Source organism: Oncorhynchus mykiss, chromosome 2 (genome assembly GCF_013265735.2).
Source record: "Oncorhynchus mykiss isolate Arlee chromosome 2, USDA_OmykA_1.1, whole genome shotgun sequence".
Taxonomy (NCBI): domain Eukaryota; kingdom Metazoa; phylum Chordata; class Actinopteri; order Salmoniformes; family Salmonidae; genus Oncorhynchus; species Oncorhynchus mykiss.
In genome coordinates this window covers 72,032,060-72,050,890 of record NC_048566.1, presented here as the reverse complement: position 1 = coordinate 72,050,890, position 18,831 = coordinate 72,032,060, and the positions used below count along the sequence as shown (strand labels likewise).

At 37.2% G+C, this 18,831-nt stretch overlaps 1 protein-coding gene across 3 annotated transcripts in view; it reads left to right on the top strand.

The window, feature by feature from the left end:
• Positions 1 to 705: 705 nt before the first annotated feature.
• LOC110495580 (chromodomain-helicase-DNA-binding protein 2) overlaps positions 706 to 18,831 on the top strand; it is a 37,928-nt gene continuing 19,802 nt past the window's right edge. For all 3 annotated transcript variants that reach the window (XR_005037756.1, XM_021570929.2, XM_021570908.2), the window contains exons 1-9: positions 706 to 926; positions 2,551 to 2,614; positions 2,762 to 2,821; positions 4,425 to 4,477; positions 7,200 to 8,923; positions 9,266 to 9,377; positions 14,274 to 14,499; positions 14,717 to 14,803; positions 15,025 to 15,086. Coding sequence is in view for 2 of the 3 variants with exons in the window: in XM_021570929.2 (XP_021426604.2) it covers positions 9,319 to 9,377; positions 14,274 to 14,499; positions 14,717 to 14,803; positions 15,025 to 15,086 (434 nt within the window). In the remaining variant the exon portion in view is untranslated. The remainder of the gene's footprint in view (positions 927 to 2,550; positions 2,615 to 2,761; positions 2,822 to 4,424; positions 4,478 to 7,199; positions 8,924 to 9,265; positions 9,378 to 14,273; positions 14,500 to 14,716; positions 14,804 to 15,024; positions 15,087 to 18,831) is intronic.

Here is an 18,831-nt window from a genome sequence, read left to right as displayed (position 1 = left end):
TTGCAAAGCAATGCAGTTACAGTCTATCCATGAATTATTCAGTTATATCTGTATGCAAGTGATTATAACATGGTCAATGCATATTATTGGTGATATCAATACAAGTCATTATCAATATTAGCAATTGTATCACCCCATCTTTGGTAAACAATTACAAATGTGATAGCAGTTCATTTGTTGAACTCCCTTTTGAGTCTACATTAGTTGACACGCGTATATTTTGACTATCTATCCATCTATCTATCTGTGTGTGTGTGTCAATAATTATTGAGGTGAATATAGGGCTATGCAACACGTGATGTAATAAGTGTCTGCTGAAATGTTTAGTGAAATATACAGGACAGGAGGAATTAAAACAAAACTGTGTTTGATATTCAAAACTACAAATTATTTCACTACTGAAGTTTGTTTACATCTTGTCTTTAAATTGTCTTCATAAACACATTTCTTAGGAGGCACACAAAATGTGTATTTAAATGCATAACATACATAAATAACCCTTTGAGAATACATATTTGGTAATGTAGGGGAATCTTGCAACAATGTATCCTTCCTCCTTGTAACTAACATTAGATGCATTTCAAAACGTTGAGCACAATGTTGCATATTGACTTCAATTAATATATTAATTGTAATAATGTAAACCTTCCGCGCAGAGGCTCTGCTACCCAGGATGCTGGTGTGTTTCAGAGGAAGTTGTATGCGCTTATGTTGAAAAAGAGGGGGCAGAGCTGTATTGAACAGGATAACAGTTCAGGCAGACGTAGTGAGAAGGACAGACCGAAGAGACGAGCCTACAGCACAGCACAGCATGGCAGAGAGAAGCACAACTGTCAGGGAGAAGATCCCGATAAAATACGAAAATCAGAAAGAAATGCGGCGGCCGCGTGGCAGAAGACAAGGGATAGCGCCCTTCTCACATATGGGTAAGTATCTGAAAGAAAAACACAGTTTTCCCCTGTAAAGGCGCGGTTAGAAGATGTGGCAAAATGGTGGTAAGAGCGAGGGTTCGATAGTCTGTTTTAAAAATGGCCATGGTGGGGTCCCCTGCCAAGAATGAAAAGGAAAAACGATTTTCAGACTGGATGTCGGTGCGGTTGAAATTCTAATTCGTGGGATGAGTAGAGAAAAATGTGTTGTGTTAGCCTAAGTCAAATATAAAGAAACCTATATGATTGGGTACACTTTCGAGTTCTAGAACCTACGCATTTAAAATGTGCTTTGTCCTTGAAAGGGCATATGCCCTTGTCTGAAATGGACAGAGGAAAATTGAACTAAATTGAGGACACCTTAACATACATGTTTTATTTGAGTGGGTCGAGAGTAAGATGAAAGTATGAATAATTTTATTGTGATTTCAAGAGATAATATATTATGAGTTAATGTCGATGTTTTTCCAAACAACAATTAATTTAAAAAAAATATATATATATTAAAAAAGGCTTTATTGCCAGGTTTAGGAGTTACTTGATGAAAAACATTCCAGACAGGTAGTTAGGCATAACGTAATATTTTGGCTAATTTTAACAGCATTTAATAATTAATTAAAATTAAGGTAAATCAATATGTTCGGTAATGTTCTATATGTACTTTGTATACATATAACACCAAAGGTTTATTATGTTCAAATGAAACTGCCATGTATTGAGGAGCATATATAAGCTATTTTTCGAAAATGTAAAATAGGGTGTTGCCTTTTAACTCGTTGTGGTACAGAATGGAAATAAAAGCCACTGAAAAAACGTCATACATCGTTTTTAGGTTATTGTTTCTAGCTGTTATGAAGATGAGATTTGGGAGTAACTTTAGTTTTTCACACTTGACAAATACAAAACTATTCACTTTATCACAATTCACAGAATAATTATTTAGAAATGCACCCTTTTCCAAGACACAGAAGCATATGCTGTCCTGGCCAGATTATTGAAATATGTTCATACAGTGAGGATAAGATTGGTTTCATAGATATTTAATGTAATCAACTTGATGCTGTGTTATCACCTTAATTAAAGCTTAACATAAAGGTCTCTGGTGCTGAGAAAGTCTAAAAGTCTTCCTGTTTAGAGATACTAGATTTTAAAAAGATGTATAGATATCATCTATATGGTGGTCATAAATTGCTAAACAAATATTTTAATCTTAGTATTCCAATAACAATTCTTACAAATTGTCTCAATTTTGATACACAAACATGTAATTGGATCAATGGCCACAATGCATATTTATGGTTTTCATGATGAATGTATAGTCGTTTTTTGACATGCATGCATTTGAAATGTGTAAATGCAGATCAATTGCCTTAATACAAATGGTTTTATATCAACAATTAATTATGGGTAGATAATAGATTTTCTTTTTTACCCACTAAAAGTCATGTAAATGGTTGCCTCTGTAGCATTTGTAGTAACATATTTGAATATACAATTCTGTAAAGATGTGTAGAATCTCTATCAGATAATTTGATGGCATTCTGCCATATTTAGTGACATTATATAATTGTTTTAATCTGACATGTTATGATAATCCATTCTCCTATTTTATTTATTTCAGGAACCATTGAAGTTAGAAAAATGGGCTGAAAGAAGAATACCAATGTTTTGATATTTGAAAAAATGTAAGTTTGTGAGGGTATTTTATGAATATTAATGATTTAACCATGAGTGTTTAATTAAGCTAGTATTATTCTCCTTACTGTCATATAAGACTTACCAATAGGTTGGGCTGTTGGCCTGTTTTCACTTTTGTATTTGTATTTTTGAAGGTTTGTCATCCGGATGGTCGACCATATTTATGACTAGGGGGATTGGAATGACCAAGACTTGTAAGTATAAAATGTTTCCTTTTAATTAAAGACTGAGCAGATAATAAAACCTGACTGCATGACACATTTAACATTAAATGCATGACACACAATAACATTAAGGGAAATAAAATGTTTAATGTGAAAGATGATATGGAAGTGTTTAATAAACCTTGTATCCTAAAACTAGTACATTGTAACAAAACATTTGCATTATGTACACACTTGGCATTAGTCTGAGCCCGTTCAATATTTGAAAGAAGAACAAAATAAACACAAGAAAGTAGTCACGATACCAGTATCTCGATACTACAATACCAGATTTTCCTTGGCAAAAATGAAAACACAAAGCAGACTTAACTCTAAGCTCCTTAAAAACCTACTTTTGACAAATATTGTGTTCTATAGCTTGCAAAATGAACTAATGCGACTCTGGGTGGCGTCAGTCATTTTCCTCAAGAAATGCTTCTTCACGTCTGCTTCATGTTTTATTTCCTTTGCTTTGTTACTTCCTTATAATGGTATCGTGACAATATAACAAGAAAGAGTTGATATGATTTGTCCCCAAAATGTTTTACGTATAAGTGAACACTTGCCGGCACTGTTATGCTCGTTGTGGCCACAAGGGGGCAACATAATTCACTTATGTTTAGCTCGTGGTGCTAACATGATGTTGCTTCAAAGCTGAGAGTGTTCCTGTTACGTTTGCCATTTGTGACTTATTTTTGAAATTTGATTCAGGATGCATATGGTTACATTGCAGTGCACAAGGTCTCTGTTAAGTGCTTGCAAAATGTGCTGTTTATCCTTTTGGGGAGAACTGTAACTGACATCCATACATCAGAAGGGGAAAATAGCTAGCTAGGTAATGGGTAAATGTATGATCTCAGACAATTAAAGAACACAGCAGATTACAGGTATTTTTAAAATATGCCTATTCATCTGGCTCAACTCAATCATGCCTAAGCCTAAAACGAATGATCATGAAAGTCTCCGTTCAAGTGCTCCTTGGAAACTAGTATTTACAAGTTTTTGAAGTTGCTATATGACTTAAGCCTGATGTTCTTTAGAAGTCGGGATGAATGAGATGAGTTTATGTAGTAAGTTTTATACTAAGATGCTAGCAAATAAGCTAGCTAAAATTGCTATAAAAAGTAGCTAGCTTGCTAATGTTGACAGATGGTCAAATTAGCTACATTAACAATCAAGAAGATGCCATTTTAGTATTCTGTTCATAACAATACATGTTTATCATAATTATTGATAATACACAAAATTCATATATTTTGACCATCTTTAAATTGTTTCAAAATGTGAAAAGTAATATGTCATAACTTGTAAACTGGGGTTGCAGAATTTAGTAATTTCATCTTGGCGAGTCATCTAAATGTAAAATAATAAAAAGTTGGAAACCAATATTTTTTTGCTAGCTGACACTGCTTGACCGGAGTATACAGCATAGCTCCAAGAAACCTGATAATTTCAGAGGTGACATTTTGGGGAACATATCTTTGGTTTGCATTGACTTAATCCAAGCTAGATTTTGAATTAATTCCAGAGTTGACCACAACTCATGGTCTGTTGTATTTGTTGGTCACCTAATTTCACTTCTTATCCCTAACAGAATCAAGGCCTGAACTGTCATTCCCTCCCAATGAAATAAGAAGACAGCTATGTGTAAGTCATGTCTTTTGATCTGTGCTGTAACAAATGGAATGTTTCTTCAAATATCTGCTATAACACTTTCAATACTGTACTAAATCGATTTCTTAAACATTTTTACCTCTGTTGCATAATATTGAAGTAAAGGTTGTGATCTTTAGCGCAAATAACAATCTAGAGGTAGGTCTATTTATTGGTAATGGTAGTAGGGTTCCCAGTTATATATAATTTAGAGCAAGGATTGTAACCAATTGAGATCAACAGAGATCTACCACCATGGAATTGTACATCATCTTCCAGTATTATTGAAAGATGTGTATTCCGGTAAAAGTTAGAACACTTTAGCTAAATCAGTTTAAAGTTGCTCATCTCTCCCTTTTGGTATAAGAAGCCTTGTACAAGGGCATTTTATCATATCACAATAATTCAAGACAGACTCCTCCCCTTTAAAAAAAACATTTGCATAAAATATGCCCATACTCCCCCTAGAAGCAGCATATTTTCCCTAGTAGCTGAAAGTTTCCATTCATTCTTGATAGCTTCTTTAAGAGTTCCTCCATCTTTCAAATATTCCTGGATTATTTTCATGCCTGTGACATATGCCAGCCCATCATGTACTATGATTATTCACAACTGCCCAAATCTATCCTTTAGTCTCTTTTTCTTTTAACAAAAGATTTTTCACTTCATCTCTATGGTAAGGTCAGTGTATTCTGACAATGCATAGACTATTATTCTATAGTACTCTTATTGTCTCATCTGGTATAATAAAGTAACCTAGATACTACTACCATTATGTTTGACTTTTCCAACAATGTTAGAAAATAGTGAAACTGTTATACTTAGGCCACACTGTCTTCTGTGATACATTTGTGGCGGCAGGTAGCCTAGTGGTTAGAGTATTGGGCCAGTAACAAAAAGTTGCTGGATCGAATCCCTGAGCTTTCAAGGTAAAAATCTGTCATTCTGCCCCTGAAAAGGCAGATCAGTGGCACTGTTCCCCGGTAGGCCGTCATTGTAAATAAGAATTTGGTCTTAACTGACTTGCCTAGTTAAATAAAAAATAAAAATCCAGTCTCTTTTCTTTGGTAAAATATGAAACGGGGACTAACCCTGTATTAATTAGACCCAACCCACATCTACTAATGGATTTCTGTGCATGGCCCTACTGTCCACTGAATGATAATGTCAAACTAAATATTCAACGGAAACTCAGTTTTCTTGGCAGGATCCTCCAAAAACTAACTTTGTTGTCACCTGCTGGTCAAGAACTGACATCTTGGGTCTGAACCTGCCCCTTGTTTGTAATTGCTATTGCTGTTTGCAATTGGTTCATATGAATGTGTAATCCATTTTGAGAAAAATATGGTTTTATTCTCATTCCACATGTAGATTTTATCTCTTCCTTGTTGAATCTCTGCTGGTCATGTTTGGAAATTTTGGAGGCAGGGTGCATGCAGAGGAAGCACATTTAGCATATTTTGTGCAGTTTAGCTCATGCATGATTACTATTTTTGTAGTTTTGTGTTTTGTTTACAAATCAAGCTGCAATAGTTTAGATACAACTGTAATGGTTCAGCAATGTCAGTTGTCCAAAAGTGTTGGAAAAGGAATTTTGCAAGATTATGAGATTAACTCATGCCAACGTGTACTCAATGTGATTCTGGTGGGCCCCCTAATGGACAGTTTAAGTAGTTTTGCCTAGCCTGACAGCAAAATAATAATAAACCGTATCAAGTTAATGTTATCAAATAAATTGGTAACATCTAAAGAACATGGTGCAATTCCAGAAGTAGATCACAAACCATGGCATAATTTGTTTTTCTGATAATTTTGAGAAATAACTAATTTACATGATCCACATTCAAATAGAAGTTATAGTGAACGAACGGTCATTAGTTTCAATTAACAGATGTGTTAGAACATTCCATTTGCTTAGCTTTTACTTGTGCATGCAATTTTGTTGTATTTCCTGTTTTGTCTTTTGTTTCCAATTGTTCAACTCTAAAATGTGTTGAATGGTTGCTATTAAATTGCATAATGCTACATTCATGTGCCTTCGGAATTATCGGAAACTCAGGATTGGGATACTTCTATAAAGCTCCCTGAATCGCCATAATTACGAGTTTCCGACATCCAAAACCGATCACAACAAGCTCCCACGTAGGAAATAGTTGTTGTACTCCCGACTTTCCCAGTTCAGATAGTTTTGAGGTTCATACTAGAACACTTGCATTACTTTTAGTATTCCATATATTTATTCACTTCATTGTCTTCGGTTCATGTTTGAAAAGCATGAGCATTTCTGTTGGTGTTTTAAAAGCGATAAAAGGCACACAATGCCATTTGGGCAAATAGGTCAGAATTCTGAAATATTTATATTTTGTCCAATCTGTTTGCAAATGACATGTTATATGTATGGGGAGCAAGGATTCAGCCCTTAATGCTCTTAGATATATTTGTATTATTATAATGTTTTTTTTATTGATTCGAATTGCGATATTTGTTACCGTATACTGCAGTAATGTACAGACATTTTAAACTTCTGGGTTTCATTACCAACTTGACTTTTAGCTAGCTATTCAGAATTGGAATCTTTTGTGGAGTTATTGATGCTATTTTGGCCCCAAAAAAATTAACCTGATGGGTTTGGACAATAGTTCATTATTAATTAAATGTAAAATATATATATATATATATTTTTACTCATTTCATTTTTTTCTTAATTCCATTAAAGACCCAATTCTACTGGACATTGAAGTGGAGACAACTGCTTTGTCATCAAGATGGCGACTGGGATTTGGGAGCTAATTGGATTTTTGAAAAGCTGACTGCTTGGATTTTTCTGGATTTTATTTGACTGTGTCAATTGGAATTACTTAAACTTTCACATGGACTCTTGTGCTGGGGATTCTTTGGACTCGGTTGTTTGAATAGGCTATTGTAATAGTTGCTTTTACTGCATTCAATTAGAGTACTTTTCTACTTCTGTGATTTCCTAATGCGCTGTTATTTATATTAAATAAAACAATGTGTTTTCACTATTCTGACTCTTTCATTGGTCAATATGCTACTCAAGATTGTTACCAGACTATATTGTCTATTTTCTAAATGTGAAAATTCTAAATACAAACTGGTATTTTCTGGGGATTCTTAATGCATCCAGTCAGTGGAAGGGATACAATTTAAAATTACATAAATAGTGCTAGCTAGTAATTACTACCTTTACGTAGGATTGAGGGATGTAGTCGAAGGTAAACGCAAGTAACACAGTTTACGCAACTTTTTATTTTGGGAATCTTCACACCTATTACGCTAAAGGTTTTTGCTGAAGTGTTTACGTTTACTTGTCTCCATCTCGAGCATTGCTTAGCAATTTACCTTTGTGTACCACTACATCCCTGGTGGGATAATTTCCTTTCAAGTTAATTACATCATACACTTTGGGTACCATTTATACACTCTAGGTAGGACTTCTGTCCACAAAATCTGATTTGCGTAATTAGATTTTTTTTTATACTGAAGTCAAGTTAAAGCGTATGGCTTATTGTGATTATTGCAGTCCATGGTGAAGTGGCTGGCTAATCCAGACTATTAATTAAACCAATAAAAGTTATACACTGCAGCTCTACATAATACAAAGAGTTGAGCTTTTGGCAAGAACTGAAATGGTGTCCAAGGTTCTTTGCGTCTAAAATGGCTCCTGAAGTCTTATTTCCTGTCTGAACAGGAAGTGATGGGTCTCAGTGTTTTAAATATTATTGTTCAACTTTAAACCCATCTTTGTTTCAATATGTGTCTAACTTTGTCAAATGATATCCTCTTGAAGTGAAGAAACTAAATTTAAAAAAATATAAAAATGTAATATAGTTTTGCCGTTTTTATACAAAATTAAGGGGGTGGGACTTTTGGACATCACCTGAGTGTGGGGTAAATGGAAATAACGTCAATCAAAGGCAAAGCTTTCAGAGCTAGGAAGGAGCCCTAGATGGCGGATGAGCCTTGGGAAAGGGAACAATTAACTGAGCTTTCGTCAGACCTTTTCTTTTTCATGAAATCAAGCTCGAATATGACGCGCTATTAATATTTGTTTTACTTAAAAGAAAACGTGTTACTATAGTGAACAGTGAATTAGGTTTTCTGCGGTATTTAATGCGTTTTTCGTCGTGTAGATCCGTTTTGCAGCGTGTATGCGCGAGTCGTTGTTTTCTCTGCCTAGGTTTGGCAGCCATGGCGCCCCTCCATTTTTAGTGTGCTCTGTGAAGAGCTCTAGCATTTCGTCTCAGTATCACTTTTGTGAGGTTTCATTATCCTATTATCAACATTTAGTTTTTTTGTGCCTGTTTATTTTCATTCAACCTTTTTAAATGACATTTATTTTAATTTTAATGTCATAAGTATTAAAGTCTGCTTTTGCGGATGTGAATCTAACTTCATTATACCTTCCTGTACATGGAATAGGTATGTTGACGTTTTATAATACCTACCTACAATCGATTGTTTTTTTCATTTATCACAGTTTAGGCGTCCTTTGTTTGGTGACGCAGTTAGAATTTGTGCATGTGGCTCGATCGGTGAATCTAATTGAAATACACTCAACACTTGGCTTTTTTTTTTATCACAGGATGTCATCAGTTGTCATTTATTAATCGATAATGTAAATATTAATATAAATAATGCCAGTTTTAAACGTCAGACACAATGCTGATGGCTTATTTCATAACGTGAAGGTTTTTACTGTCCTCTGAGCAAAAACAATCTTATGGGAGTTTTATAATGGTCCATCCCTCTAACTTTTGACAGTCAATACCAGGACATAAGATCATCAAATCAAACGTTTTCAAGATAAAACGACGATGAAGAATAAGAATAAAAAGCAAGAAGATGAAGGTTCGACTCAAAGCAACGCATCAAGGTACGATCTTCTATATTTTCACTTTTTTGACATCTGTCTTGATTGTTTACCTTGACAAGCATGGTTGATCACCTGTGAACATATTTGCTACTTAAGTTGTCCCGATTTGTACCAGTTTCAAATCAATGACCTTGGTTTTTAATAGCCACACCCTAATTTTTCTTAGCATTTGTTACACTAAATACTGAACTTTCAGGCTCTTTGAATTACATCTTTACCCACATGTATACAAACTAGAAGTTTATGGCTTCCCCAAGAACAAATGCATGATGTCAATATGTGTTGTTCTATCGTTACATTGTAATATGACCTTGTCTTATTAGTCGATACTGCATTGCACCATTTGAACATACAATGCTTATTCTTTTTTAAACATTTTGAAACCTCTAATTTACTAATGTTAACATATGGGGCTGAGGGGAATATTCAAATTAATATCTAATGCGCATTATCATTTGTTTCATCTGCATAGACAACTAACGTTATGCAGTTTTAAGTTTTAAAGACACCTTTGTCTTCATTTAAAACAGTTGACCACTAAAACAAATGTTAACTTAGACATTTTGGTAGCCTGAATCATAAACTATTGTGTTTTAATGAGAACTGTTTAATGTATAGTAGGCCATACAATCACTCTTGAAAGAATGTTCACAATATTTTAGTTTCTATTTGGCCTGTTGATCTATTTACCTCCTGGATATCTTGTTCTCAGAACTTCATGTGTTTCTCAGCAAGAAAGGGAAGCTCAATATTAGTTTCACTGATAGTCAGTCCTCTTGTACATTTAATGTTTTATTTCACTTTTGCAACATGTTTGTTATGTATAGCCATTTCAAATAGTTATTCAATTAGGTTTATACTGAAAGTATGTATTCACGTTAACTTATATGGGGAAATAATGTTATTGATGCCTTTTTCCATTTGATTCAGGATTATTATTGGCATCAATGAATCTCTATTTTTCTGAAGGGATCATCACATGCACACATCTGACTAACCATTGACATGTTGAATTTTGCACACCTTAGGTGTTCACTAATTTATTTATGTTGACTATGAATAGAATTTCAACTATGTGGTAATGCTCCAACTACATTTTAGATTTTATAGGACAGCTCAATAACCCTTTTAATTCAGCTGTGCTTGTGCACTAGTTTTGAAGTTTGTACAACATCAACTGTGTTGGTGATTGAGTTCCTCATAGGCTAATAGCTGTTCCATGGTATCAGAAGCTAAGTGCCAAGATGGTAAACATCATGTATGGCAGATGTGTTCATGGTCTCACGGACTTAAGAATTTATTTTATTTTACAGATAAAGGTATAATCTAAAGTTGGGATTCAAATGTTTGAAATGTATTAGCTCTGTGTTGGAAACAGAAGGAACACAAAACAATGTAATTTCATCATCAATAAAATCTTCTTAAAGGACCTCATGTGCTCAGTTTATTTTGATGCCATGTGGGAGATGGTCATGTCTGTACTGTCAAATAATCATTCTTAATTAAAATAATAAAATAATGAAATAATTTCATACTCTGGGGGATGGTAAGTGCACATTGCTCACACCTCTGGCCTACCAATGATAGTTTTAGACTTAAGTCATGGAAGTTACTAATGTCATGTGTAGGCCAATGTATAATTAATTGGTGACTGCATATCATAATTAAAGCCTAATAGGGCCAACCTCATATTTGTCATCTATTACATGGTCTATATTTTGACATTTGGGCCAGTTTTTGTAACTTGTCAGATGTCACTGACATCTACTACAACCATAGGCTTTCATGAATGCTTCAACTACAGGCCTGGTTGGGTTGCTCAAGAGATAAGCATTGCATTTGTTATAGATTTTGTCAAATGCAAACTTTTCAGCTAACTGCCCCTAGTCCTGAATGTAATTGATAATGGGTCAGAAAAACATGACATGAAGGCATGCTGTCAACCAAGAAATGCTGTGCAAGTGCCTTTGCTGTCCTGTTGGCAGCCATTTTAGTAACATGCACAGTTAGTCTGTCCTAAAAAATCCTAATCTACCACACTTTTGACTGCTCTTGTCCTGATAGAAGATTATTTTCAAGCACATAGAAGCAAGATGCGCTGTGAGAGCAGATCACTATTAAATGTTCTTTTAAAATGTGTTGCATGAAGTGGAGTCCACTCTTAAGTCACAAAATGGCTCTTGCTTTGTGCTGCATAGACTGACTTTCTGCATTAGAACTGTATGCTCAGAACTACAGGAACTGGAACAGGAAGTGTTTCAAAGGTCAGGGGCTTGTCTTTTGAGCTGGGATTGGCTCATTCCTCACCTAGCAACCCACCAGCCTGTAGTAGTTCAGTTACATTTTTTGTCCCGCCCATGTCTGACCTAACTAAATGGAGGGAGTCACCCACTCATGCGCTTGCTTAGTCAGCAGCAGCTACATTCTCACTAGAGGAAGGGGTTTGAGCATTTGTTGCTGGGTGACTGAGTGGTGGATACATTACAATACCTTTTTAATATCACAATCCAATACCTTTTGATATCACAATAAGAACTTATTCAAATCCTTCCCCCCTTTTTTCTTATCTGAATGTTTATATAAACATTTCATTATTAATAAGATATATAATATTAATTATAGGCTTTCCTAATTTACCCTGTAGTTATTAATTGTATTAATTTAACTACAGAAATTATGTATCATAAGTGACTAAACAATGGTATTAAAGCATGGCTTCAAATGAAGAAATTGTTTTCCTTCGTTCTATTCTAGCAGCCGACTCCATGTCTGAACCATTCAAGGTCGTCTTGACTGTGGATTTGATCTAGAATTAGGTACCCCCTATAGTCTATTCAGGGTACTGCACATTCCATCATGGCAAATTTAACTAATGCAATGTGGGGCATAGACCGGTTTACTCCCTTGTGTAATTTGCTGTGTTTATGATGTAAGAATTACAGTTAAATAAATACACGTTGCAGTGATTTGTTCTGGTTTTCTGATTTGTTCTGGTTATGAAATTTAAATTGAATAATCTTTTTTTAGTTGCATGTAACTTTTTCAAGCTAAAGTACAGCATGAATATGGAATATTTGGTTAGATCACTAATGTGGAGTGTTTTCAATGAATCAGGGCATGGTTTTGTCATTGTTTACATACATTAGTTAAATTATGTTTGCATTGACAAATTGTCTAGGTTGTGATGTGCTCTTGAGGTGAATATTATTTCAGATCTAGATGTTATAATTGGTTGTTTGACAGAATCTCAGTAGGTGCTTCATGTTGTTTGGTTGAGTCACTGTCGGCCCTGTGTACTGAGGTGCGTTCAGTTCGCTTGAACGTTTGCTGAACGGTTTGTACTGAACAACACGTTTACCAAAACTGTCTTGAACAGACTTTTGAGGTACGTTTGCTCCCGTTTGGTGGGTGTGGCTTGAATCAATGAGTGATGTCTTTAAAGGGCAGTGGCCATACTGACAGCGTTCCCCAAACCGCAACCCCGCCCCGTTTTTCAACTGATCGTAAAGTACAGCACCATTTCTGAAATTGAACGTCCCGTAAAAACGTGCTGATCGCAGCCCTCGTGTGGCATTGGCGGACTTATTTGGCGCCCTCTACTGTTTTACAACAGGTTATAGTTTTTTGTGAAGATTTGTAGGCTATTTTAGGAATTGAATGAATGCAAAGAGAATTTTAGTCTAGGAAACTTTTTAAATATTGTGGAAAGGTCTTTCAGCATGACAATAATAATATGCACCCCAGATTGATAACCACTGTTCTAGGTGACCTCCAGCAGGTTCTCTTGCATGGGGTTAAGTATTTTTAAAGATCAGTGTAAGAGGATTGGTTTGAGGTGGAGAGAATGGGCTTGTTATGACAAAGTTACTCTGAGCACACTATGGTGCTATGAGTCTTCGGTTTCCTCTCCACTAAAGGAATTAGCGTTGTGTGTAGTCTTTTCAGTACTACAGGAACTCTATTTAACATGTTACACATTCCGCAGCTTTTTCTACTTTGTGTTATAGGCCAAGGTCCCGCAAACTCAACTCTGTACCTCGAACTCAGGTTCCACTCTGTTTTTTTCATTGTTCCCCTCTAATCAGGGACTGATTTTAGACCCTGGACACCAGGCGGGTGCTGTTAATTATCAGGTTGAACAGACAACCAGCAGGCTCTGTATCTTGTAGGGTAATAGTTGAATACCCCTGGCCTAGGTTAACATGTCCTACATACTAAACCTAGATTCCATTGCCTGCTGCTGTGCCCTTGAGCAAGGCACTTAACCCACCACAACTGCTCCATGGGTACCCAGTGTGGCAGCCCCCTGCTCTGATCTCGTCAACCTGTATGTGTGTCTTTCATAGGGGTTGGGATGAAGCGAGAGTCAAAATCCATTAGACCTTGTGTACAATTGGATTAATAAAGTGATGCTAATTTGTTTAGCCAAATCAGTGTTTAACAATAGGTGGGAGGTCAGAGAAACTGTTCATAAAATTGGCTTTTTATTGAAAAGGAAAATTATTGTATAGCTTCCCAAATTAAAATCACCACTATAAAAGGGTGATACTATACTGAACAAAAATATTAGTGCAACAAGTGTTGGTCCAATGTTTCATGAGATTAAATAAAGAAAATCCCACAATTTTTCCATACACACAAAAAGCTTATTTTTCTCAAATTGTGCACAAATTTGTTTACATCTAGTTAGTGAACATTTCTCCTTTGACAAGGTAATCCATCCACCTGACAGGTGTGGCATATCAAGATGCTGATTAATAAGCATGATCATTACACAGCTGGAATGTCCATCAGAGCTTCTGCCAGAGAACTGAATATCATTTTTTACATTTTTTTTTAGTATAAGTAGTACAGGAATGTTTTATTTACACAAACTCCATATTTTTGATACTATAGCAATTCGGCCTCTGAAGAATCAAACCACTCTGGGTCGGAGTCTGGGAGTCAGTCGGAGAGTGAACAGGGCAGGGAGAGGAGAAGATCGCACCACTCTGGAGAGTCCAACAGTTCCTCTGAATCTGGGAGCCAGTCTGGGTCTCAGAGTGAATCCCAGCAAGCCTCAGCAGAGGTCAACGACAAACCACCAGTTAAAAAGAGAGACAATCTGGCAGATGTAAAGAAGGTAAACAAAGCAGGGCCTGTACTCCAAACTGGTTGTATTATGTAGGGCTGAAAGGCCCTTGAAGTTTTGGAAACAAATATATTACACAACAGCGTTGATGCATGGACACTGTGCATTTTTAGAAAGAGAGTAATGCCTCAATTCAGATGGAGACTGAAAATGTCAAGGAGAAAGTGGAGGCAAAGACGCAGTGATCCAATTTGGTTTTTGATTCCAGATGTGGGAAGAGCATCCAGATGTCTATGGGGTCAGGCGATCAAATCGCAGCAGGCAAGAACCTGCTCGTCTCAATATTGGAGCCGGGGTAAGAAGTGCAACATGAAATATACTGAAAATGTTAATGTACTAAAAGCCCGACTCCACTAAAAAAATATGTTTTTCCTCAAAGGGTTTTGCACATGCAGAAGTTGCACCATCTAGTGTATATGATGTGGATTTATTGGTGTCTCATTCACTGTAGCTGCAACCCCTAACGGCAAAGCCTAATATCTCATTGAGATGTAATCAATTTCAACACATTTGCAGGGTAGCAGTGACTCAGAAGGTGAAAGTCCTAAAAGAAAAGCAACACGACAAAAAAGGAAAGAGTGAGTATTGAGATTATTTGATGTTTATTTCTTTTCATTTCAGTTTCTAAGGTATTTTGATTATTCTTATCAACTAAAATCTTATCATGTCAAGAGATAAATGTACTATATTGTGTCAAATGCTGCTCAAAGTTATGCCATTTATAATAACACAAGAAATCATTTGAATCATGATGTAGGTTAATCGTCAAAAGCAATTGGAAGTGGTCAGTTGTCTATAGCATATGTTTGCCTTACTGGCTATCCCAAAATACACTTGCTGTCATCCAATTAGACTCTCTGCTATAGTCTTGACTCACATTGTTGTTTGATATCATGTACAGGTATAGTATCTAGGACTGTGGCAGTCACATTTTTGTCAGCTTGTGATTGTCAAGCAAATAACTATCGGTCTCATGGTAATTGACCATTAATTAACATAAACACATACAGCATCTCCTGGCTTCCATCTTAAAAAGTCTAATAAATCCATGTAAAATAGCCTAAACGTTCACATTAAATCCGTTATTATTTTAGTCAGGTCTAAAGAAGCATGATATGAAGAAAATGGTGTCTTATTTCAGAAGAAAAGAATAGCATACTCTGAGTTGTCTTTGTTAGGCCCTGATGTAGCTATGCCAAATGGCTGTGGGCTACACTAGTTCATTTAGCAGACAAGATTTGCTTATAATTCCGTGGCATAATTTTATTGTATGAAGAATACAATTGAACAAAGCTGAATAAAATATACATTTTCTCCAAACGATTTGAGGGAGTGTGCATGGCTATTCTGTGTTGAGCAGTTAACAAAGAAATGGGTACTCATATATGCTTAATTTATTAATGTAACTTTAGTTGTTCTACTAACATTGGGCTATATGTTTGGGTTTTAATACATTGTAAGGCTGCATGACTAGACTTGATTGACTTTTTTTAAGTCACTTGAAAGGCGTGAGCTCTGCTTAGTTTTTTTTGCTCAGCTTGTACATAATTTGTCAGTCTCGCATTCACAATTTGACAAGCTCTTGATAATGCGTAAAATGTCATGCTGGCATCCCCTTTGTGGCCGTAATGCACCCTAAAAAACATCTGTCTTTTGTGGCCTGGAGTGCTGCGTTCTGCCCTTCTACCAGAGTGTGCTGCACAATCTGAAGTGTGTCTCAATCACACAGCTTTCAGTCACGTGATCGGGTCTTTCTTACAGGCCTCAAGTTAAGACCGACACATCGGGGACACAACTGCAAATCAAATTTATTTATATAGCCCTTCGTACATCAGCTGATATCTCAAAGTGCTGTACAGAAACCCAGCCTAAAACCCCAAACAGAAAGCAATGCAGGTGTAGAAGCACGGTGGCTAGGAAAAACTCCCTAGAAAGGCCAAAACCTAGGAAGAAACCTAGAGAGGAACCAGGCTATGTGGGGTGGCCAGTCCTCTTCTGGCTGTGCCGGGTGGAGATTATAACAGAACATGGCCAAGATGTTCAAATGTTCATAAATGACCAGCATGGTCGAATAATAATAATAATAATAAGGCAGAACAGTTGAAACTGGAGCAGCAGCACGGCCAGGTGGACTGGGGACAGCAAGGAGTCATCATGTCAGGTAGTCCTGGGGCATGGTCCTAGGGCTCAGGTCCTCCGAGAGACAGAAAGAGAGAAGGAAAGAATTAGAGAACGCACACTTAGATTCACACAGGACACCGAATAGGACAGGAGAAGTACTCCAGATATAACAAACTGACCCTAGCCCCCGACACATAAAATACTGCAGCATAAATACTGGAGGCTGAGACAGGAGGGGTCAGGAGACACTGTGGCCCCATCCAAGGACACCCCCGGACAGGGCCAAACAGGAAGGATATAACCCCACCCACTTTGCCAAAGCACAGCCCCCACACCACTAGAGGGATATCTTCAACCACCAACTTACCATCCTGAGACAAGGCTGAGTATAGCCCACAAAGACCTCCGCCACGGCACAACCCAAGGGGGGGGGGGGGGGGGCGCGCGCCAATCCAGACAGGATGACCACATCAGTGAATCAACCCACTCAGGTGACGCACCCCCTCCAGGAACGGCATAAGAGAGCCCCAGTAAGCCAGTGACTCAGCCCCTGTAATAGGGTTAGAGGCAGAGAATCCCAGTGGAAAGAGGGGAACCGGCCAGGCAGAGACAGCAAGGGCGGTTCGTTGCTCCAGAGCCTTTCCGTTCACCCTCCCACTCCTGGGCCAGATTACACTCAATCATATGACCCACTGAAGAGATGAGTCTTCAGTAAAGACTTAAAGGTTGAGACCGAGTTTGCGTCTCTGACATGGGTAGCCAGACCGTTCCATAAAAATGGAGCTCTATAGGAGAAAGCCCTGCCTCCAGCTGTTTGCTTAGAAATTCTAGGGACAATTAGGAGGCCTGCGTCTTGTGACCGTAGCGTACGTGTAGGTATGTACGGCAGGACCAAATCAGAGAGATAGGTAGGAGCAAGCCCATGTAATGCTTTGTAGGTTAGCAGTAAAACCTTAAAATCAGCCCTTGCTTTGACAGGAAGCCAGTGTAGAGAGGCTAGCACTGGAGTAATATGATAATTTTTTGGGGTTCTAGTCAGGATTCTAGCAGCCGTATTTAGCACTAACTGAAGTTTATTTAGTGCTTTATCCGGGTAGCCTAAAAGTAGAGCATTGCAGTAGTCTAACCTAGAAGTGACAAAAGCATGGATTAATTTTTCTGCATCATTTTTGGACAGAAAGTTTCTGATTTTTGCAATGTTACGTAGATGGAAAAAAGCTGTCCTTGAAATGGTCTTGATATGTTCTTCAAAAGCGAGATCAGGGTCCAGAGTAATGCCCAGGACTTCACATTTTTATTTGAGACGACTGTACAACCATTAAGATTAATTGTCAGATTCAACAGAAGATCTCTTTGTTTCTTGGGACCTAGAACAAGCATCTCTGTTTTGTCCGAGTTTAAAAGTAGAACGTTTGCAGCCATCCACTTCCTTATGTCTGAAACACATGCTTCTAGCAAGGGCAATTTTGGGGCTTCACCATGTTTCATTGAAATGTACAGCTGTGTGTCATCCGCATAGCAGTGAAAGTTAACATTATGTTTTCGAATAACATCCCCAAGAGGTAAAATATATAGTGAAAACAATAGTGGTCCTAAAACGGAACCTTGAGGAACACCAAAATTTACAGTTGATTTGTCAGAGGACAAGCCATTCACAGAGACAAACTGATATCTTTCCGACAGATAAGATCTAAACCAGGCCAGAACTTGTCCGTGTAGACCAATTTGGGTTTCCAATCTCTCCAAAAGAATGTGGTGATCGATGGTATCAAAAGCAGCACTAAGGTCTAGGAGCACGAGGACAGATGCAGAGCCTCGGTCCGATGCCATTAAAATGTCATTTACCACCTTCACAAGTGCCGTCTCAGTCCTATGATGGGGTCTAAAACCAGACTGAAGCATTTCGTATACATTGTTTGTCTTCAGGAAGGCAGTGAGTTGCTGCGCAATAGGTTTTTCAATTTTTTTTGAGAGGAATGGAAGATTCGCTATAGGCCGATAGTTTTTTGTATTTTCTGGGTCAAGGTTTGGCTTTTTCAAGAGAGGCTTTATTACTGCCACTTTTAGTGAGTTTGGTACACATCCGGTGGATAGAGAGCCGTTTATTATGTTCAACATAGGCGGGCCAAGCACAGGAAGCAGCTCTTTCAGTAGTTTAGTTGGAATAGGGTCCAGTATGCAGCTTGAAGGTTTAGAGGCCAT